We start from the raw sequence: 23,039 nt of genomic DNA, 5'->3' as shown, positions 1-23,039 counted from the left end.
GGAGGGAACAGTTTAGACAGAGTCAGCAGCATATATCAAAGGTTCTATGTTATTAAAGGGAAAGGCATCTACTAAGAATAGTAAGAAGTCAGTGTGGATGGAGTATATTTGGTTTTGTGTGGGGAGAGTGGTAAGAGATGAAAAATAAATTAATACAAAAATTACAAAGATTTTATGTACTGTACTTAGATTTGAAACTTACTTTCTGGCTGTAGAAAGAGCTCTCTATTGGATGGGCTGGAAATGCTATTGCTAGCATTGTTTTAATAAGCTATATTGGAACATTTACGAACTGTAATCTTGGTCCTCAAAGGAGAGTGATTCAACATTTTACAAAAGTATTTCTCAGATAAGCCTCTGAGAAGATAAAATGTTCCATGAAAAAAGGAGCTCTATGGTCAATTAAGTTTGGGAAATGCTTAGTCAAACATGTTGCTTAACTGTATTACTTATCAGAGCTTACCATAGGCTAATGTGCTTCATGACTTCTCAAAATGGCAAAATAATGCCCAATGTTTCACAACTTTATTTAACCATGGAATCTTCTTTCCCATACAAGGCTTCTGCGGCCTAATATTCTGTGGAACACACTTTGAAAACATGGTTCTATTGTTCCTCCTTCAGTACTTAGCTGATGCTTTGTTTTAAAAACGTTTTCCTTGTGTCAAGAAAGAAAACCGTAGTTTTTTTTCCATAGTTTTAATCAGTCATGTGTCTTTATTGTGTTTCCCCTCAGATAAAGTGTCCTGTCTGATTCATTCAGGCTGTTGTAATAAAAATACCATGGATTGGGTGGCTTATAAACAACAAACATTTATTTCTCACAGTTCTGTAGGCTAGGAAGTCCAAGATCATGGCGCTGGCAGATTTGATGTCTGTTGAGAGCCTGTTTTCTAAATGGTTGTCTTTTCATGGTAACCCCTTATGGGGGAAATGTGGGGGCTTTTTTATAAGAGCACCAATCCTATTCCAAGGGCTCTACCTCCATGACCTAATCCCTTTCCAAAGGCCCTACCTCCTGTCATCACCTTGGGTGTTAGGACTCCAACATACGAATTGGGGTGGGGTTGGTGGTGTGGTGAACACACACATTCACTTTATACTGAGTGCCATGAATCTTATGTTCAGTTCTGTTCTAACAGAAGGATGTTGAGGCTCTGAAGTTCATGAGAAAGTGGCATAATTAAACAGCATTAATAATAGAAATTTAGTATAGTTTTCAATGGGAAGACAGTGATTGGGGTTAGATTATATTTAAATACCTTTCAGTCCAATTATTGAGAATTGTTTCCCATCGGGGCTTAAACTGAGAACAACATTCATTGGCTAATGTTACCATCTTCGTTTACCAAATGATTTTTATGTTCTTCAATATGTTTATTATCATTTTTATTAAATAAATTATCCATTTGAACATTTTTTTTAAAGATTTTTTTTATTGGGGAATTGGGATGGGAACAGTGCTGGGGAATTGGGGGAAGAGGAACAGACAAGTTGCTGTCATTTTGTTCTTCAATCTAGTTGTGGAGGACGTTGCTTCACTGGCTCAAGTTGGCACCATCATTGCGCTCTTCCTGGGCGAGGCAGATCAGTCGCTGGCTTCTGGACGGCCGCTCACTGCGGCTGCTGGCCGCTCACGCTGGCTGCTGGCCGCACACGCTGGCTGCTGGCTACACATGGTAGCCCATGGCAACCCACTGCAGCAGGGGTTGCAGCCTACGCCGTCGCGGGCAACTCAAGGCAGCCCAGCTCCAGGTTGAGCTGTTGTTCAGCATCTTAGCTGTAGAGGGCAGTGTCACTGGCCCTCATGTGGGATCCAAACTGGGGCCTTCTGGCATCCCAAGCCAGCTCTTAACCATCGCGCCACTCCGCTGGCCCCTCCATTTGAACATTTTTATATCCCAAGTTGTTTTCATCTTGCTTAATACATAAACACATATTTCTTTTAAAAATTGTAAAGATTGGAGGAGAAAATAAGGAAAAAAGAACAAATTAAGATGAAATAAATATAAGCTAGCAGAAATTATAACTTATACAGAAGAGCGAAATCAGAAAGAGAAAGAGACCAAATATATTTTGTGATGTTTACTTTAGCTTACAAAACATATAATAATAACAAAAACTAATGTCGATGTAGTATTTTTTAAATGAGAAAATATTAAGTATAAATTGTTTGTAGCTATTTTAATTCTTTTTTATATTTATTTCACAGGCAGTTACCTCTGAAAGATACCTTTATATGTTTCAACCTTCTTCACACTATTGTGTTTTAGAGAAAAAAAACAAAAGTCTTTCCTGTATGCTATAGATGTTAAAGTCACACAATTTTATTCCTCTAAGCATTTTAATCATCCTTCTTCTTTCTCACGTTCCTGTGGAGTTGGCTGGGTCCCTCTATTTTGGAAGAAGGTATATCTGATACTATGCTTGTAATAGTCTAGTTACTAAGATCTGTAGGTGAAGGTAAGATATTAAATACGTTGGTTGAGTTTTGTTCATGTAGAGCCTATCATTATGGAATAGAATTCAAGAATTTGACTTTCTCCTGTTTTTTCTGCAATTTCAACTGAATCATAGAAATTGGGAATGAAATTTCGTCCTGCTTTTTCTCTCCTGATCAGGCTCTTTTTCACCTGTGGGAGTTGGAAATATCTGAGTGTTTTCCTTTTGTGAAATTATGATGTAAATGAATGCTTTTGTTTTGTTAATGACAGTATAAATGTGTACAATGAATTTACTCTTAAGGAGGTAGATCTGAAACAAAGTCAATTTTAATTTTTCTGGGAGTTATTTTCAAACAGATTTTTAAATCAAACAAACGTTTCTAATAAACAGAAGAAGTGGTCTTTTAACCTTACTAATAAAGAAGTTAAAAAAAAGAAAACCCTCATAGAAATAAGACTATAACTTCAAAAGCTCACAATTCTTACAATTCCCACCTCCAGACACATGATTTGCAAATATTGTCTCCCGTTCTATGGATTGTCTTTTCACTTTGATGGTGTCTTTTGAAATACAAAAGTTTACAGTTTTGATGTTTCAATTTGTCTATTTTTTTCTTTTATTGCATATGATTTTGGTGATATAGCTAGGAAGGAATTTATTCAAGGCCATGAAGTTTTATAGTTTAATTCTTATATTTAGGTCTATCATACATTTTGAATTAATTTTTGTATGTGCTGTAATATAGGAGTACACCTTTATTCTTTTGCATGTGGATATCTGGTTGGACCCAGCAACATGTGTTGAAAATATTTTTCTATCCCCATTGAATTTTATTGATACCCCTGTTGAAGTGAATTGATCATTCTTATAAGGGTTTATTTTTGCACTCTCAGTTTTATTCTGTTGGTCAGTGTGGCTATTTTTATACCAGTATCACACTCTATTGATTACTATAGATTTGTACCAAGTTTTGAAATTTGGAAGTGTGAGTCTGCCAACTTTGTTTTTTATTTTTACATGTCAAACCTTGCATTTCTGGGATAAATCTCACTTTGTCATGGTGTATCATCCTTTTCATATGTTCATATGTGGCAGGTATCAGTTTGCTTGTTTTTTGTTAAGGATTTTTGCATTTATATTCATAAGATGTTGGTCTATTGTTTTCTTTTCTTGTGATGTCTTTTGTCTGGTTTTGATATCAGCAATAGTGGCCTTGTAGAATGAGTTGGGAAGTGTTCTCTCCTCTTGTATTTTGTGGAAGAGTTTGTAATCTTTAAGTGTACTTATTTTGATTATTTATGGCTTCCTTTATAGTTTACCTTTTGCTATTGTTAAAATGCAGGTGGGGCTTGTCAATGGTGGCAGGAAGGTGGTATTTATGGTGATCATTCCCTGTAGGACAATTGACAGTGAAAGCACAAGACTCCAAATAAAACTGTCAAATCTTCATTCTGCCCACTTCTACTAAACAGTGCTAGGTACTCCACCTCTGGGGAACATGCTTAATTGCAGAAACCAATTATAAGCCTTTTATATTTTGAATTCAGAACCACAGTTGGAAGATGTCTTTCAGTGACATTTCCCTCATTGGAGTCATGGTACATGCCTGGCTCACTGTCCTCACTTTAAGAACTCTTGCCTGTAACTTATTAGTACACATTTGTTTAGAAAAATTATTTAAAGAGACTATTAAGAAGTGTTATACTGACCTCCTCTTGAGTAAGAGAGTCTAAGAACAAGGAGAGTTTGTTGAATCTTAGACATCACGTAAGGTAATATGAATAATAAATATTTAGATTGTCTTCTTACATGTTTTAAAGTACTTTTGGTCATTAATCACTCAACCAACTCAGTGGGAAAAATTAGCACTGAAGAAATAATAACAACTAATGTTTACTAAATAATTACTATGTGCCAAACGCTGTTTTAAATCCTTTACATATGCTATCTCTTTCATTCCTCATACCGTGTTTCCCCGAAAATAAGACGGGGTCTTATATTAATTTTTGCTCCAACAATCTACATTAATTCATTTATTTATGTACAAAAATCTACCTTTATTCAAACAGTCATGTCTGGCTGATGATCTTAACTGGGGCTTGTGTTTGGGGTAGGGCTTATATTACGAGCATCCTGAAAAATCATGCTAGGGCTTATTTTCCGGTTAGGTCTTATTTTGGGGGAAACACGGTAGTAGTCTTATGAGGTCAATACTAATATTACTCTCTACTTTACAGATGTGGAAACTCAGAAACAGAGAGATAGTCTAAGTTGCTTGGTGTCATGCAGGTAGCAAATGGTAGAGCCAGGATTTGACCTAGGTTAAGTGACTCGGTAGCCTGCCCTGAACCAGAAGTTAGAGTAGATTAAGCATATTCCAGAGCAGGAATTTAGATGCAGCGTTTCTGTATTACAGTTTTTGAGTTTATAAGTCATTTTCTCTCTTGATGAAGAATAACATGTTCAGTAAACATTTAATAAATATTCATAAAAGGTGTACTCAGAAGGTACTAAGGACTTGAGATTAGACAGTCTCCGCAGGGGTTATGTAATAAGCAAGTTAATAAAATAAAATTTTAGCACTTATTGAGTGCTTACTATGTTCCAGGGTTAGTGATTTACTTGTATAAATTAATTGATCTGTAAAATAACTCTGTCGAATAGGTATTACTATTATCACTTCAATTTATAGGTGAAGCCATTGAAGCAAAGGTGTATAACTTGCCCAACATCAATTAGCAATAAGTGGCAGAGCCCAGGTTTGAACTCAGACCGTTTTTTGCGCTTGAGCCTGTTCTTAATCATTTTACTCTGCCGTTTCTCTACATAAGGACTCACCTGATGTGTGGTCACAACAATACAGTCACACCACACAAACAATAATAATAATGAGTCATTGTGTTTATGCATGTGGAGGTTGGAGTCACTTCTATAGAAGAGAAATGTATTGTGGCTGAAGGGAGAAAAGCTTTTCTGTAAATATGAGATGACTTGAAACAAATATGGAAATATGAAAAGAAAAATTAATTTTAAAAGGGAGGCTATTAGCTTGTGCTTTGGCAGAATATAGCAATAGACCAATAGGATGTAGTGTACAATCAGAAGCTGTGCCTGCGTGTTTCTGAGGGAGCTGTGGTCTGGGAGGGTTCGGAGTTGCACCACAAGGGCTAAACAGGACAGTTTGAAAGAACAATTTTAGAAAATGAGTTTGATAAACTCAATTAGCACATGGAGGTTGAGTCAATAGTAGATTAATATAAACTTCAATTATAAACGTTTCTAGTAATGTAAGAAGCATCTGGAAATTAGCAGGAAAGAGTTGACAAGGTAGGGTAATGTTTCTCCTTTAGTACCACAATTTTTATAGCTTTCTTTTTCTTATAGTAGTACAATGAGGGACCTGGGTTTATGCAGCACTTTTCTTCATGGAACACAAACACTTCCCATTGTCCTACAGTTTTCCTGCAGAGTGTTCTACCACCAATTCAAGGCTACATATTTGGACCTCTGTGTTTGGGTGGTAAGAGAGTTTCCCCAGAGCCAGTTAGTGACCGGAGAGCTTGGTCCATCTGGGCAGCTTTCTTCCAGATGTGCGGGCCTTCTGATCTGAAGCCTTGATGGACTTCAGAGCCCCCTTTGTCTTCTCAAACCCGCGTGTTCACCTCTTGGTCATGAATGCACTCTTAATGTCCTTCCAAGTTTGAGGCAACTTGCAACTTTAAAGGATCATCCAAATTATCAGAATAAATTCCATGTAGTATTTTCAATGCAATGAATATTAATTGAACTTTCTAAGTTATTTTTACCGAAAAGTTATGTTCATATCAAAAGCAAATAAAACAACATTGCCCACTTGTCCTATTCCTCATGCATGAACAAAGATCAGTGGAAGTCAAATGTCAAATAAAGACACTTCAAAAAACACTTGTGGTTTATTTCTACTTTTAAGGTAACCTGTGGCATATTTTCTCAAGTCCTCACACAGGTGTTCAGGAATACCAGGACGGTGTGCCAAAGATCCCAACAGCCTGTATTACAGTGGAAGATGCAGAAATGATGTCAAGAATGGTTTCTCGTGGGAGCAGAATTGTCATTCAGCTGAAGATGGGGGCAAAGAACTACCCAGATGTTGATTCCTTCAACACTGTAGCAGAAATCATTGGTGGCAAGTATCCGGAGCAGGTAAGTGAAGGCCATAGGTTGTCTAGGAATAGGGAGTGTGGTCAAGAGAGAACAAGAGTCTGCAGAGATGTTCCTTGTGGACTCATCAATCATAGACGTTCCAAATATGTTTTTTTCCCATCAAACGTTTGAGTATATTGACTGAAGAAAGGCAGGACTAATTCAAGTGTGGAATGGGGTCCCATGGTTTGGAAATTCAACCTCTGAAGAGCTGTGGACAATATTTGTATATATGTGCTGTATTTATTCCACTTGGAACCAGCTCGGCATTTAAGATCATACCAATAGCTAATAGTTATTGTGCTTATTATGTGAATTACCTTATTTGGTCCTTTCAAAGCTCAGTGAAGTAGGATCTATTTTCTTTTATAGGTGAGGAAGCTAGTGTGTAGGGACTAAGGTCCACACAACCAGTCAGTGGCTGAGAAGGGGCCCAAACTCAGGACCTTATAAATAGTAAAGTGAGCTTTAAACTACAGTTTATGTGCAATTTCCAGAGACTTTTGTAGCCAAATTTGAAAATCAAATAGTCCAAGAGGCAGGTCTAGACTGTATGCTAACTGAAGGTTAAATAATTTTGGCAAGTTACTTATTTACTGAGTCTCAGAGAGCATATATGCTAGGAAAGAGATGGTATTAATAACTAACAGGACTATTATGGGGACTAGATTACATAATGAAAATCAAATAGCCTAGTATAACGTTTGACACATCATAGGTGCTCACTGAATGTGAGTTTACTTCATATGACATTAAGTGTACAAAAAAGTTTTTCTAAGGCTTCTGGTGCAAATTTACTTTATAAGTAGTTATTGAAATTCTGAAAATAGCTTAACATGATTTTAAACTTATATAAAATAGCTTATTTTAATAACTGAAAATAAGGTTATTCAGGAATGTCAGACATGTATTTTGTTTAAGGAGATTATGAGATGGAGGTAAAAGCAAATAGTGATGGAGTGTGGTGATAGAGAAACAAACCTTTTGCACATGTGTTGAGTCAGGACCTCCCCAATACTTGTTTTATGTTCAGGACCTTTTTCTGCTTTTCCAAATTACCTGCTTCCAGGACCTGGGCATGCATGCATCGACCTTGGGATTATAGCTATAGGGATAATGGAAAAGCAAGATGTCAGTAGGCCCATAGGGAATCAGATAGCTATAGAGAAACTGTAGCTTCAGATATTGAGAAAACAAACAAACAAACACGCCCACGCCCCCCCCACGCCCCTTTAGGAAGCTGGTAACAACAGAAGAGCCAAGAGTCTATATTCCAGGTACTGAATAGTCAGACTCCTTAAAGTGTAATCTTCCCCAGTGTTTTCCCCAGACAGCAGCTCCAGGATAAAAGTGTTGCTGTTTTAGGGTTGTTAGTCCAGGATGGGAGGGGTTAGGATTATATATTATCAGTTGTCTGGGTGAGCAGGCTGCTTCTCCCCTGAGGGTGTGTGGCAGGGTGAGTGTGAGTCACTGGGAGCCTTACTCTGAGGCAGTGGGGGGGTATCATGGTCTGAGGCTAATGCTTTGAGGCAGAGGCATTCTCAGGACTGCAGCAGCCAGAAAGCTCAGACAGCTTCTGTGGGCCACTGGCGTCTTCCTGCTGGGAACCCGTGGGCCTACTCCTTAGCCCAGCCTGATTATTAAAACAGATTAGCTTTATTGAGGTAGAATCTATATAATGTAAACTTACCAAATTTAAGTGTACAATTTGATGAGTTTTGAAAAATGCGTAGTTATGTCACCATTTACTGCAATCATAACCTAGATTATTTCCATCACCCCAGACATCCTTTGTGCCCCTTTGTGATCTCTCTCTTCCTTCACTCCCCTACACCCTGGAAACTACTGACCTGCTTTCTGGAGCTATAGTTTTTTTCTTTTCTAGAATTCCATATAACTGGAATCATAGAACGTGTAGTCTTTTGTGTCTGGTTTTTTCACTCAACGTAATGCTTTTGGGATTTATCCATGTTGAGTCAGTTGTCCATTCCTTATAGTTTTGAGTAATATTTCACTGTATGGATGCGCCACAATTTGTTTATTTATTCGGCAGTTGTTGGACATTTGGGTGTTTTCCGGTTTTTGACTGTTATGAGTGAAGCTCTGTGAATATTCTTGTGCAAGTCTTTCTGACATATGTGTTCATTTCTCTTTGGATAAATGCCTAGGAGTGAAATTGCTGGGCTATCTTGAATTTTAAACACTGATCTCTGTCAAGATGCTTCAATCTCTATTCTGTGGCAGTAACACCTTCTCGAGGTGAGGAGAGTCCAGAGAGGTCCTAGGACTGAGGATTAAACTTTTACCTCTATCATAGTGTTGCAGAGCATTGCAAAATTTGGGCATAAATACCTTGTTACCAAGATGTAAACAGGGAGAAGATTAACAAAAGTTCCCTCACAATGAAGTCACAGCATTATGCGCAGAGAAGGAGTGTAGATGAGTGCAGTGAAGTCCGTGTGGCTGTGTTTTGGGGGGACTTTGTGTTATAGCCTACCTGGAACCACAGGGGAGGTCCAGACGGTGAAGGGATGTGGCAAGCATGTGTTCCCCACTCTAGATGTTAGGCGACTTAATGAACTAAGTAAGCATACCCCATCCCTGATAAATGCCATGCCCCCCCCCGTGCAGCCCCCTCTGGTGACCCTCCCCTCATCTCAACACTTTATGCCGTTATTATGGTGTTATCTCCCACCAGACCTTGCAAATACCCTGAGCAGACACTCTGTTTATTTCTGTTCATTGCTTTTTTTGTTTTCTTTTTTCAGTAGTTCCTGCCCCAGGGCTTGGCATGCATAGCTTCTGAGCACATTTTGTTCAGTAAGATGAAGAGAGGAAGTAAAGGAGAAAATGGTTTTAGGATTTTCTTTATCTTGATTTTCTTTAAGTCTAGAAGTTTTCCTGCCCATTTAGAACACTGATTGTCCATTTGCATGTTGGACATGGGTCCTAAATGCAGCTCTGTATGTCCAATGCTGACCACCTTAACTCCTTCATACCTGACTCCTCACCTTAGTTACTGGTCTCTGTTAAAGGAACCATATCTACCTCTCAGCACAGTTAAGAAACTTCAAATTGTTTTTCATTCTGTCTTCTTTATCACTGTCCTACAGCCAGGCACTACATCCTATGTAGTCCACTTTCAGCATATTAAAATAAAATCTATTACAGCCTTGCCTTTACTGCTATTATTGTCCTAATTCGGGCCCTTACTATTTCCCTCCTGATTATTTTTCTTCTGATCTCCCCCACTTCTGTATTTTTGCAATGCAGCTCAGGGTTATCTTTTAAAACACTGATCTCCATGTGGTGTTTCCCTGTTGTCAAGCCCTTTCTCCTGTTTCCTATAGGATAAGGATTATGATAAAGAAAAAGTCGAGAACCATATGACTTCACTGATATGTGGGATATAAAACTGAAAGCAACAAAGGAATAAGACAAACAAAGAAAGAAACAAAACTCACAGACGCAGACAATAGTTTAGCAGTTACCAGAGGGTAAGGGGGGAGGGGGAATGGTAAAAGAGGGTAAAGGGGGTCAAATACATGGTGATGGAAGGAGATGATCCTGGGTGGTGAACACACAATGTGATACATAGGTGATGGATTACAGAATTGTACACCTGAAAACTATGTAATTTTACTAACCATTGTCACCCCAATACATTTTAATTTAAAAAAAAGGTTATGATGAAGATAAATGTTGGCGTGAGTTATCAGAAGTAAGCAAAAGACAGAGGAAGAGAGAAGGGAGTGAATCAAATGGGATTCATATATTAATAAATAAGCAGAAAACAAGAGTGAGGAAAAAGGGAAAGGAAATGTCTGATGGAGATTCAGATACCAAGAATTGATCTTTCATTGGCTGATACAGGAGTTCAACTCTCCTAAATTCTGGCAAACTTTTCTAAGGTCATTCAACTTTATTTTTAATTTTCAGTAACGCTGACAGTGATGTAACATTGGTCTTGACAGTTTAGGTTGACTAACTTAACCCCTGACACATCCTTGCTACTCCCTTGCTCCATACCATACTAAAGAATAGTGCTAAATAACGCTGAGCAAATTAGTTGCAGTGGAAACCGTCGCTAAAAAAGAAGAGGTTATATTGAAATTATCATTATTCTGCCTGCAAGTCGAACATCCTGGGTGACTTGAAGGTGGGCTAATACGCAGTGTCTGATCAACAATATTCTGCACTACCACCCAGCATCACCCATTACAGGTCATTATTCATGCAAACACCTTAATGAAAGGAAGGCAATTAGCACAGAAAGAATCCTTTTGATTTGGTCCAAGAACCGTGGACAAGGTGTGGTGAATTCAGCTCTGGAAAAGTGTATATGTGTTCGATGAAGCATTAACACATTTCAAAACCCTATTGCACAATCAAGCCATAAGCCTGGACTGAATTAACCACAGGCTTTTAGAAATGCCAATAATACAAAAACTTTGTTGGGTTTCAATATGTGAAAATGGCAGAGTAAGGAGTATTATACACATTAACCCTACCCTTTCCTTGAAGAACCCATAGTGACATGTTTTGGCTCCAAGCCCCAGTTCTCCACTTTGACCTATTCAGAAACTGTTCCTTTGTGATTTGGGCATATTCTAGAGGGTTCAGCAGACCTTGAACAATTTGAGGGGATGCATTTCATTGGGAGAAAACAGTCTACTGGTTGCTCTGACATTAGGCCTCTAAACTCCTTTCTTTCAGCTTTATCCCTGGGAAACCATCACATCTTTGAGGCCCATCCATGGTTGAGGATGAGTCTGAGAGTTGTGAGAAGGATAGCTCTTTGACTTCGGAGCTGATGGTTCCTGGTGCTAAAATAGCAATATTATTTCTACCCCCATTCATGAAGGAACTAGCTTGCATTGGAAAATTCATAGGAAACTTGTTGCCATCCATGAATAGGTTTTATTTTGTATTAAATCAATAGAGGTTAGCTTAACACTTAAAATAGTTTTAAACAGAGACAGAGACAGAGGTAGGGGCCTTAGCAGCCCAGTACCAATTCCCTGACCTTCAGATGAGGAAACTGAATTCATGACTGACTTGTCCCAGCGGACACAATAAATGCACGAGAGGAACTTATCTGGAATGTGACTCCAGATTTCCTGACTCCCATTTTTTTCCTACCCCAAAGATATTGCATTTTGCCTGGGCATACCTTAGCTGGATAGTGTCTAAATCTGAGGGATGTCAGTTAATTCAGGATAAAGGCAGTGCCATCCCTACCAAGTCATTACACAGGAGAAACTGTATCTTACTTTCATGCTTTTTCTCCTGGCATCTCTTAATCTTAGGCACAAAGAGCTCTTAATTGTTTCAGAGTTTCCTTCGAGCTCTCATGAGGATTATCACCTGGGAAACCAACCTGCCTGTGTTTGGTCTGTTTCTTCTACGCATCCTCCCTCAATCAAGTCTTTCTCAAGTCTCATCCCTTTTTAGCTTTTTGTCACTTTGGAAGAGGATCTGATGGATACACTTCTGTGGTATTAATGACTCTTTATGATGCCTTATTCTCCTGTGCCCCTGTTTATACTCTTTCACCCTCACAAATCAGGTAATCAGCTGTTTCTGTTTTAGCAGAGAACCACTGACAAAGCCAAAATAGATCTACTACCAATCACATCATTAAAAATAAACCAAAACCTTTTTATTTTGAAATGATTGTAGACTCACAAGAAGTTGCAAAAATAGTGCCAAGAGTTTGGGTGTACCCTTTGGCCAGATTTCGCAATGTTAGCATCTTATGTAACCATGGTACATGGACCTGAAGAGGAAACTGGTGAGGAGATACTCCTGAGAGCACATTGCTTTCTCGTGAAGCAGGGGCTGCCTTGCAGGCATTTCCTGTGCAGCGCCCAGTGTAGGGAGGACCTTGTCCTAACATTACCCCAAATAGTCCTTTCCCAGGCTTAATTTATGATGCTTCCAGTATATTCCACTCAAACAAGCAAACAAACACAGAAGAAGGGTTGTGGTCAAATTGACCTGACAAGAGGGCAAATTATCTGAAACTGGGGGTTTAGTACACCTGTGGGAGAGATGTGCAAATGAGGTCTTCCCCAATGTTGACTCTCGGGGCTGGCCCATTTCATGTGCTCCTCAGTGATTTCCTATACCTTATCCTGAGGCTTGCTTAGTAAATGCAATATTTTAAAAAATCTTAACATATTCAAGAGTTCTTTTGAAGGATTTGTGCAAAAAAGAAAATTGTTTTGGATTTTTTCTTTGGGTTGATAATATCCAAACCCATTTTGATAAAGCCCTGATGAGGGGAATTGTTATTTTTATATATGCCTTTTTCCTATAGCAGTTACTTTCATGGATTTAAAAAACAATTTCAGTTTCATATGCCAGTATTATTTCAAATATAATGTAGCTCTTATGCAGGCTAGTGGGAAGCATAGAAATGAAAGCTCTAGTTTATTAACTGAACAGTTCACTTTTTCTTTTTCCACTTCTTATTCTTATTCTTTTTTTTTTTAGTCTGGGGCTGGGTTTCTCAACATCATCACTATTGACATTTGGGCTAAATAATTGTTGTGGGGATCAGTCCTGTGTATTGTAGAATATTTAGCAGCATACTCCCCCATCCCCTACAAAAATATCTCCAGACATTGCCAAATGTCTGGGACAAAAGTCACCCCAGATTGAGGGTCACTGATGTGGAGTAGTGGAAAGAATACTGGGTGGGTTTTTCCAGGCCTTGGTTCTGGTTTTATTTCCGTCACAAATAAGCCGAGTGACCTTGGGCCACTTAATCCTTCATCTACAGAATGGGGGACTTTGTCTGGAAAAGCTGGAAGGTCATTTGCAGCCCTAACATTTCACTATTGAACAAAACACTTGAAGATTATCACCAGACTGGTGTTACACACTGTGTACATACTGATCGATCGTATCAAGGCCTAGTGGGAACTCTCATTATTTCAGAGTAGGAAGTGTTGGTACATACTTGTGTTTGTTTTTGTTTGTTTTCATATTCTTTGTGCAAATACAGTTAGGAGCTCCTCTGCTGAAAAAGTTAAATAAACTCTTTTGTGTGTGTGTGTGGCACTTCTTAGTCTTCAATATGCTAATGTGCACTGGCAATTTTTAAGAGGTAGTTTTGCAATATCCCCCAAACTTTTTGAGAAACAGTAGGATAGAGGCATAAAATCTATTTGGTAGCTTATGTTCAGATGGTTTTTATATTTCTTTTTTTTTTCCAACTATTCATTTATTCAGCAAACATTTATTGAGCATCTGGTCTATGTCAGGCATGAGGGTTGTAGCAATAGCTTTGGGTGGTCAGTATAGCGTTGTGCTGAGTTAGAAACAGCCTATAGAATTCAAATTCCACCTCTTACGTTTTGTTGGTAGGTTAGTTTTCCTCTCTGACCCTCGTGAAACATCAGTCTTCTCTGAAGAGGGAGAGATTATACAAAAACTGAAGGAGTTGGGAATGAGATGGGGTACGTCAGGAAGGACAGACTATTGAGGGCCTGGCAGGCCATGTGAAGGCCTGCGGCTTTGTCCTGTTGCCTATAGGGAGTCACTGAAGAATTTTAGCAGATTTGCATATTAGTTCACTCTGGCCACTGTATACATTTGAAGGGGCAAAGACTGAAATCCAGTCAGGATATAAAAGGATTTGAACTGAGATAGTTGAAATAGTCAGTGGAAAAGAGGAGACGGGTTCAGGAAATATTTCGGAAATACAACTGGCAGTTGTTAGAGTTAGGGGTATACGGAGAAAAAGAAGGAAAAGTGCAGTTTGGTTAAGTAGGAAAACCCATTCATTCATTCTACAGGAATGTACTGAGCTTCTGCTATATTTTGGGTATATCAAGTTGCCCTCACAGCATTTGGGGCTTCATGGTAGAGATGGAAAAGTAGATAACATAACTGCGGTAGAAGATGGTAAGTGCCGTCACGTGGCAGCTACGTGGTATGAAGGGGCCTCATTTTAGGGGCACCGTCCTGACCAAGGACCCCAAGGCAGGCTTTCTGGAGCAATCCAACTTACTCCTCCAGCATGAGGAGTGAACTATAAAGAGTTAACCATGCTAAAGGTTATGGGAATGGGGTTGGGATGGGGAATAGTCCAAGCCGGTGGAGTAGTATATATGAAAACCCGAAGAGTAATGTTCTTTTTTTTTTTTTCTAAAGAATGTGATGTAACTTCCTATCATTACTGAATCGACTGGACCCTATTTTCATGGAGTTATGCTGTAAAATAACCTAAAGAAAAGGATATGGCCTATTTCATAAATGTGTGTTTTTCAGAATAAATTATTGAAAAGCTCGGTAATCCCTTTGGAAATGGCTTTAATGTTGATGCTGTAGAGACCCTTGTTGAAGGAATAAACAAAACCTGATAGACCTGGTGGGCAAACTCATTCTATACATAATTGAATAGTTAGAGGCTGTGCAACAAATGCAGCGTTGCCTCTCATGTGAATATGATTTGTAAAACCTTCTTAATGGGTACAGCAAGTTATCCTTCCTGGCTGGGAGACTTTTTACTAACTTAAGCAGCTGTTTAAACTTTCATAAGCAAAATAATTATTAAATCTTTTATGAACATGTTGGTTGGAACATTTGTTCACATCTTAACCTTGAGTTGGAAAATTTGGGGGGGTTGGGTTAAAGTTTTAAGCTGGCAAATTTTATTCTTTTTTTTCTTTCTTATTATAAACTTTTTATGGCTTAGAACCAGCCAGTCTAAATCATGGAAGGAAAAATACATGTGTGGCAAGTATGAGACATTTCATTGTTTATTTTTCAAATTTCTGAAATGTGCTCATAGCTCTGGGCTCATAAAGACAGCAAATGGAAATAGCTCAAGCCAGAAAGGCTGTTTTAGATAGATAGCCACCCAGGTAGGCAAGGCAAACCTTGGAGAGCACTCTCTACTATGATCAGTAAGTCATCTTAGTGTGCCAAAACGGGACTGGGCAGGCAGGAGGATGCCATCTTTCATAGGTTTGAACACCTTCCCCTTATTAATAATGGAGTGATTTAATACTAATCATAATCATCAGATGAATAATAATCTACATTTATGGAGTGCTTACTATGTGGCAGGAAGTATTCTAGATGCTTGTCGTACATTTTCTCCTTTAATCTTTACTTTGACCTTTTCAAATCAGTAGTGCTGTCATCCCCATGTTACAGAGGAAGAAACTAAGGCTTAGATCACAAATTTCACAAAGCTTCTCTGTGGCACATCTAGGAGTTCAACTCAGGCTTGTCCTACCTATCCCAGGATCTGTACTCTATGACAGTTCTTTATCCTGTACTTGTGAGTCCCTTTCTATTCTAGTTATTGTAATACTACTTCCTAAAGAGTTTCCTGTTTTACCCTAAATGGAAAGAAAACCAGGACAACTGGCAGCGTAATAATCATAGCAACAAATACCTATTGAATATCTACTATGTGTAGAGCTCTGTTACAAGCTTGGGAAATATTCTGAGGCAAAGAGGAGAGATGACAAAGGGGCCCTGGCATGGTGGCTAAAGAAAGGAGGCAGTGAATTCTGGAGCTCAGACTCTCCAGCCCTGTCGCAGGGCCCGCAGCACTACATGCGGGCTGAGCCGGTGCTGACGTATCGTGTAGGACTCTCACAGTTGCAGTGTACTCCCTCCTATGTGATCCCATTGAATCCTGACGGCAGGGCTGATTATTACAATTTCTACTTTAAAGATGAAGAAGCTGAGATTCAGAGTAAATGACTAAAGCCTGACACACATCTAATAAGTGGGAGAAGTGGGAGATAAAATTCAAAGTTTGGTTCCTCTGTAACTTGCTGTAGTCACTGCCCAGAGCCTGCAGTTTAATATAGCATAAAGCCAATGTTTTAGGAATGCCATAAAAACAACCTAAAAATGAAATTGTTTCATTTAATAATCACAATATAATGCAATAAGAGCAATTGTGGTGGTTTTAAAATACGTCCACAAATTCTTGGATCTCCTTTTAAAAGATGGGGCTGACTTCTCTTTTCCTACATGTAAGCTGTACTTAGTGATTTACTTCTAATGATTAGAATGTGGCAGAAATGATGGTGTGTGATGTCTGAGATTAGAGCATAAAAAGTAATGTGGCTTTCTCCTGGCTCTTGCTCTTGGATCACGCACTCGGGGAGAAGCAGGCTGCCACGTTGTGAGGATTCTCAAGCAGCCCTATGGAGAGGTCCACATGGTGAGGGACTGAGGCCTCCTGTTATCAGTCAGCACAAATTAGCCAGGAAGTGGACCAACAGCTCTAGTCAAGTCTTCGCATGACTGCAACCCTAGCCAACATCTTGACCACAACCTTATAAGAGATCTTGAGCCAGAACCGTTCAGCTAAGCCTCTTCCAAATTCTCGACCCACAAAAACTGTGTGAGATAATAAATATGTATTGTTTTGAGCCACCAAGTTTTGGGGTGAACCAATACAGCAGTCAAGGAGTACAAAGATACACCATGTCTATACTGTCAGGAAAGCTGGCTAATGAAAGATGGGAGAGATGAGTAGGAATTTAATAGATGGACAGAGATTTTTTTAGGAGGTTCTGGGCAAAGAGAAAAATGTGTGCAAAGAAGTACAAAATTTTGCAGCAGCAAGGCACATTTTAGAAACTGCAAATAAAGGACAAAACAAAGACGTACAACACAAAAATCATAGCATTTAGGGTATGAGGATCTCATTAAGAACTTACTATATTATATGACAACGTAGCAACTAATGATCCTAAGAGTGACTTCAGGCTGCAAGACAGTAAGTTACATATGGATTATTTAAGAAGATAGGAAAGCAATTAAAACATTAAAATATATAGTTCAAAAATTAAAACAAAAAAGTACTGTATAAATCCTTATTGAAAAGGAAGTCCAAGCTATCCAAAATAGCCACCTCCCTACGTTGTTACTTCACTAAACTGTCTGGGTCTGTGTTTTGAAAACTTTGAGCTTAAATGTAGGGCCAAGAAATAGCTAATGAAGAACACCTGGATTTTCTCCAGGATTTCACTCTCCCAGTTCTGCTACAACAATCAGGTAGAAATTAACATTTTATAACCAATTATGTGTTTTGCTTGGCATTGTGCTAACCGACTGAATTTTTTAAAAAGAGAATTGCCCAGATTGACTTGTTAGTCTATGCCATATCTCATTCATTGACTATTTATTGAGTGCTACCCATGTGTTACCCACCGTGACAGGCCCATAAAACAAACCTTCCTATTTGCGTTGCAAAAATCTCTTTGCTTCCCAGTCCCAGCTTCACTGGTTTCTAGAGTTAATAGTGGTTCCTGGTAGAAAGACTATATTTATTGTTTAAGTTGGGTTTTAATATAAAATTAATACAAATTTGGAAAATAGAAAAGAAATGAAAAGAATTTTTACTCAGAAATACATTAACTCAAGACAATTGCTCTTAATATCTTGCTGCATTTCCTTCCCTGCATTTTCTTCTATTAATATTTTAATATAGTTATATTTTGTAGATAGTGTCACATCTAATTTTTGTTTAACATCAGGAAAAGTAGCCTTTGGAATATAAATTTGAGATCTTTAAGTTATTCTAACAAGTGGGTATTCTGTAATTTACTTAACCTTTATTAGATGTTTTGATTGTACATGAATTTTTCAGTAAAATGTTGTTATATATAAATAAACATGCAGCTAGGGAATTTTCAAGTTGTCTTTTGAACTGTTTATGGGCTTTGCTAAGATGGGGTAATTTTAAATAATAATCAAAGGGAAGCTCTGGAAGAGGTTAACATGGTTTCTATCCCTGGCAACAGAACTGCCTTTGGAAAGTTCTAAAATGACTGTGTGGCCATGTGCCGAATGTGCCGTCATAGTTATGCTCTTAGTTAAATTAAACATGAATGATTGGATGAAGAACATTATTATTCTGTGCACATTCTTGACTCTTAATTTAAGGTTAAACTAACTTAAATTAATGTCATGTGAATTTTTAGCTGCAATTATGGTCAGCTAATGCATGTTCTTTCTTAGTTATGCCTCATCTCTTTGCAAAATTACAATATTTCATTCCAAATTTATTCTGACCAGATTTGTAAGTAGCACTTTCTGCTATTTTCTCTCAGTGTTTATATCAGAAGGCTTTTGAGTTTATACTATAAACCACCATTTGTATATTTTCATAATAAGCATCTAAAAAATGGACCTGGATGTGAGAGCACAAGACTCAATACAAATCAGGGTACTGGATCCAGTCCTTTCTTTATTATTCAGGGGATGTTGTATGGACAATAGAGATGCTATCTTAACATCTCTGTTCCAGTCCTTCCTCTCTCCATCTGTCTGGTATACCACTATCCAACCAATATTCCTTAAGTAAGCTTCTATGAAGAATTATGCCTCTATCAACCCTCTATTTAAAAAAGTCAATGACTCCCCACTTCTTATAAGATAATAATCAGTACTTCTTAAATCTGGCACTTAAAGCCCTGCATCTATAAGATATTATTCTAGTCATACCTTTTTCCACCCAGAATATTCTCTGTTCCATGTGTTTTATGTCACTTCCCTGTCTGTTTGTTTTCTCTATACCAATCCATTTCTGTATCCACGTACTGAAATCTTACCTATTCTTTCTTTGTTCATTTACTCACTGTTTAGTTGAATGATTAAATAACATAATTTATTTAATAAATATTTACTGAGCACCAGTTGCATGCCAGATGCTGTTCAAGGGCCAGCTCATCTGCCACTTCTCCCAAGGAGCCTTTCCTAACCACCTCAGCCGTGTGCGATATTTCTCTCTCCAGAATTCCCATTGGTCTTTTTTATGCTTTTCTTTTGTCACAAATGTGTACATCACTGATGTGTATTAGTAGGCACTCAAAAATGTTTGTTGAATTAAATTTTTTAAATGAATGAATGAAGAATGAACTAATGAATAAAAAGAAATTTTTTATTTCTCTACCAGGAGAAGCTAATGACTAAGATAAAATGGTTAAACTAGAATAGAAATTTAAGATTATTATGGATTTTGAGTCTATGAAGGACCCTTAATATGATTTCCATATTGGATCATGCCAACAGAGAAGGGAATGTATAGAATCCCCATATTCTGATTTCCAGATCAATTCTTTTTTTTTTAAGCATGCTACCACATTCTACACTCTCTAGATATTGAAATCAAATAGAGTATTACACTTTGTCATTGCTTTTCATTATAAGACATAGTGTTTTAAGGACATCATTGAATAGAAAACATTCTACTTTCAGAGTGCCAGTAATCTATTTTAGCATTCAAAAAGACAAATATATTAACTTGAGGGGTGAATAAAACACAGCAGATTAAGTAATTTTGAAAAACCACTTATTTTGAATAATACGTAAGAGCTAGGGAACTTGATTCCTAATAGAAGTGAGCCATCAGTACAATAATCATAACCATCAGCTTATGTTTACCATGCATCAGGAATTTTATTTTCCAATTTCTTATTTAATCTCCCAAACAACTCTATGAATCAGGTACTTTTATTTTCCTAATTTTACAGATGGGCAATTAGAAGTTTAAAGAGATTAGGCAATTTGTCCATGCCCACTGGACTAGTAAATATGAGGGGTGGGCAGATTAAACCTTAGTAATTGAGTCTCTGAAGTCCATGAGTTTAAGCTCTGTGCTCTTGTTCCATCTTTATGCTCTTTATCTACTCATGAGGTTAGAAAGTGTGTGGGCTTTGACAGTGACACTATACATTGCAGATCCTCTCTGTTACCTCGCATAATTTTGATTTACATAGTTGCTTCCGTACTAGCTCTATAAATGATGAATAAGACTCGGGGGTTGATGTTTTTTGGTTTTTGGGTTTTTTTGCAGGAAACTATTGAAAGCACAGAAAGGGTGAATCTCAAAAGTTGTGCTGTTTTGAGTTGTTAGAGGTTCCATTTTAATCTGTATACCATTCTGAAGCAGAGTAGGTATGACTCCCCTGAAGATGATCATTCCTTCAAAATCTGGAGTTACTTTGAGTTATGTTTTCTTATATTTAGGGCAACAAAGTAAAAAAAAAATCAGTAGGCATCTAATTAAGGAATCAGAGCTTAAGAAAGGTGTTTTTGACTGCCCAGGGTCCCGTCCTTTGGGAATGGTCTCCCTTTCCCAACATTTGTGCTTCTGGTAGACTGCCAACTCCCACTACTAAGAGCTGGAATTTTGAGCAGAGACACACAGGGATGGATGATGTCGGGGCTGCGTCATCCATGATGTTGCCCTGCGCAGTTCAGGATCTCCGAGCCTCAGTTTTCCCTTCAGCAAAATGGGGTTCATCTACACTGAGTTGTTTGAGGATTCAGTGAGATACTGCCCATGAAAGCTTTAGCACAGAGTTGTTATTCATTGAATGATAGTTACCATGCTTTGAGATTAGTAGTACTGGGGAACAACTCCTTTTTTTTTTTTCCCCAGAAAGAAGGAAAGCCAAAAATAGACTCTTTCTACTGAGGAGGCAACAAATACAGAATTATTTATGGTACTTGAGAAGAACATCCAGCCATTCAAAGGGTGAATTAGCAAAAAACCATCAGGGTGATTGTGAACTGTGGGATTATGCACTGCTGCTTTGTTATGATACTGCTCTTAAAACTCACAGTACTTCCTTCTTTAAGAAATCAGTGATATGAAAGAAACTCAGGCCACTTGGGGGTGGGGTTTTGGAGGGGAACATGGAGGGAGTAAAAAGGATAGTAGTTTATAAATGAGTAGCCATTCAGCCAGCCAGTGGCCAATGCTTCTTTTAATGAGTAGAGTGATGGTGAAACTCCAGCATATTAATAAATGTTCTACTATGGTTGGTGAGAACTTCAAAAGCGAAACAGCACGTATTGGATTTGATAAAGAATACAGAGAATTATAAATGATATATCCAGGAGGCATCTGTGTTAAGGAAACCTAGGATCAAGACTTTCTATATTCCAGCCAATGATAGGTTGCGGGCAAAATTAAGATGCTGTGGTGGAAAAAGAAAGGAAACTGCTGACTGGTAGGACACTGATGTAAAGTGATGGGGGAGTCTGATCAAGCATGGATTTTTGATCTTTAATATAGGGGCGTGGAGAGAGTATTAGAAGCCATAGGTATAGCTACATACCTACTAAAATGTGACTTTTTGTTCTATTATTTCCAGCTTGAACAATTGCTAATTTACCAGCAATTGTACAAAAAGTAGGTCATATGGAATTTGGAAAGTATTTTCACATAGATATGAGGCTGAAAATGACTGTTTAAGTCATCTTCTAGCTTTAGCTGTACCAGAGTACGGTATAAGGGTAAAGAAAAGTCAGTGTGAGGGGCACATGATGGTGGAGGAGGAGACTTTCCTCTATCATCTTGGGACTTTGGGCCAACTCTTGGCAAAAAAAAAAAAAGAATTAGAAAGATGATGTTGTCTCTGATGCCCCCCACCCTCTTTTGTCCTCTTCTTTCAGTTCCTGGTATCCTTTCTCCCTAGGAGAATCCTCTTATTGCAAAACCACCTGATGAGATAGGTATTACCCCAATGATATACGGTAACTGAGAAAAATGAGGCTCAGAGAGGTTTCTGTAACTTGCTCATGTCCATATAATAAGTAAACGGGAAAAGTCAGTTTCATAATCAAGTATGTCTGTCTCTCATACTCATAAACTCCAACATTTTTGGTGTGGAACATCTGAGTTAATGGTACCACTACTAACAAAATAAAGGGATAGAGAAGGAATAGGGTTGGAGTGGGGTGTGGACAAAGGAAAGGTGAGCTTGGTTTGGATATGTTGCTTTTGAGCTGCCTGGGGAGAGAGCCACGTCCTGTGTTCTGGTCACAACAGGAATCATGGTTTGTTGCCCAGTGGTGAAGATGGTACACTTGGAATATTTCATTTGCAGCAGAATAGTGGAGGATAAATGGGTGGATACATAGACAGGCAGAGGCAGATAATTAGCTAGGTGGGTAGGTAAGTAGGTAAATAGATGTTTGCTAGTAAGTTGTGTAGTTAGAAGTTGGGAAATGTCTGCAGTCACTAGGCAGTATTCCTATTGCTTAGCAAATTTCTTGCCTCATGTAGCTATGACAAATAGAACTTTCATATTTATTTTTGTGCCTAAGGGCTGATCATGCTGCCTATGAATGATGCATGAGTGACAATTTTGTATTATGAGCATTACTCTGACTCTTGAAACCATAGAATCTCAAGGTTGGAAGAGAACTTAATATTCTCTCTTGGATTTGCTCTATATTTAGATTTTACTTTACACCTGCATGAGGTCCTTACTGACACATCTCTATCCTTTAGATAGCCTCCCTATATGAAACATTTTGAGATAAAATATTCCTAACTGAAGTGGATGATTAGCAGTTGTTCCGAGTTCTACCCATAGAAGACAAATCCCATTATCTCTTCCACATGAGAGCTCATC

The 23,039-nt window shown here is 38.2% G+C and overlaps 1 protein-coding gene across 6 annotated transcripts in view; it reads left to right on the top strand.

The window, feature by feature from the left end:
* Positions 1 to 23,039, top strand: part of CPQ (carboxypeptidase Q) — a 461,474-nt gene that overhangs the window by 125,223 nt on the left and 313,212 nt on the right. For all 6 annotated transcript variants that reach the window (XR_002122197.1, XR_002122199.1, XR_002122198.1 and 3 more), the window contains exon 3: positions 6,420 to 6,627. Coding sequence is in view for 3 of the 6 variants with exons in the window: in XM_019627075.1 (XP_019482620.1) it covers positions 6,420 to 6,627 (208 nt within the window). In the remaining 3 variants the exon portion in view is untranslated. The remainder of the gene's footprint in view (positions 1 to 6,419; positions 6,628 to 23,039) is intronic.

The sequence above is a fragment of the Hipposideros armiger genome, unplaced genomic scaffold (genome assembly GCF_001890085.2).
Source record: "Hipposideros armiger isolate ML-2016 unplaced genomic scaffold, ASM189008v1 scaffold_705, whole genome shotgun sequence".
Taxonomy (NCBI): Eukaryota; Metazoa; Chordata; class Mammalia; order Chiroptera; family Hipposideridae; genus Hipposideros; species Hipposideros armiger.
This window is presented reverse-complemented; position numbering and strand designations above follow the sequence as displayed.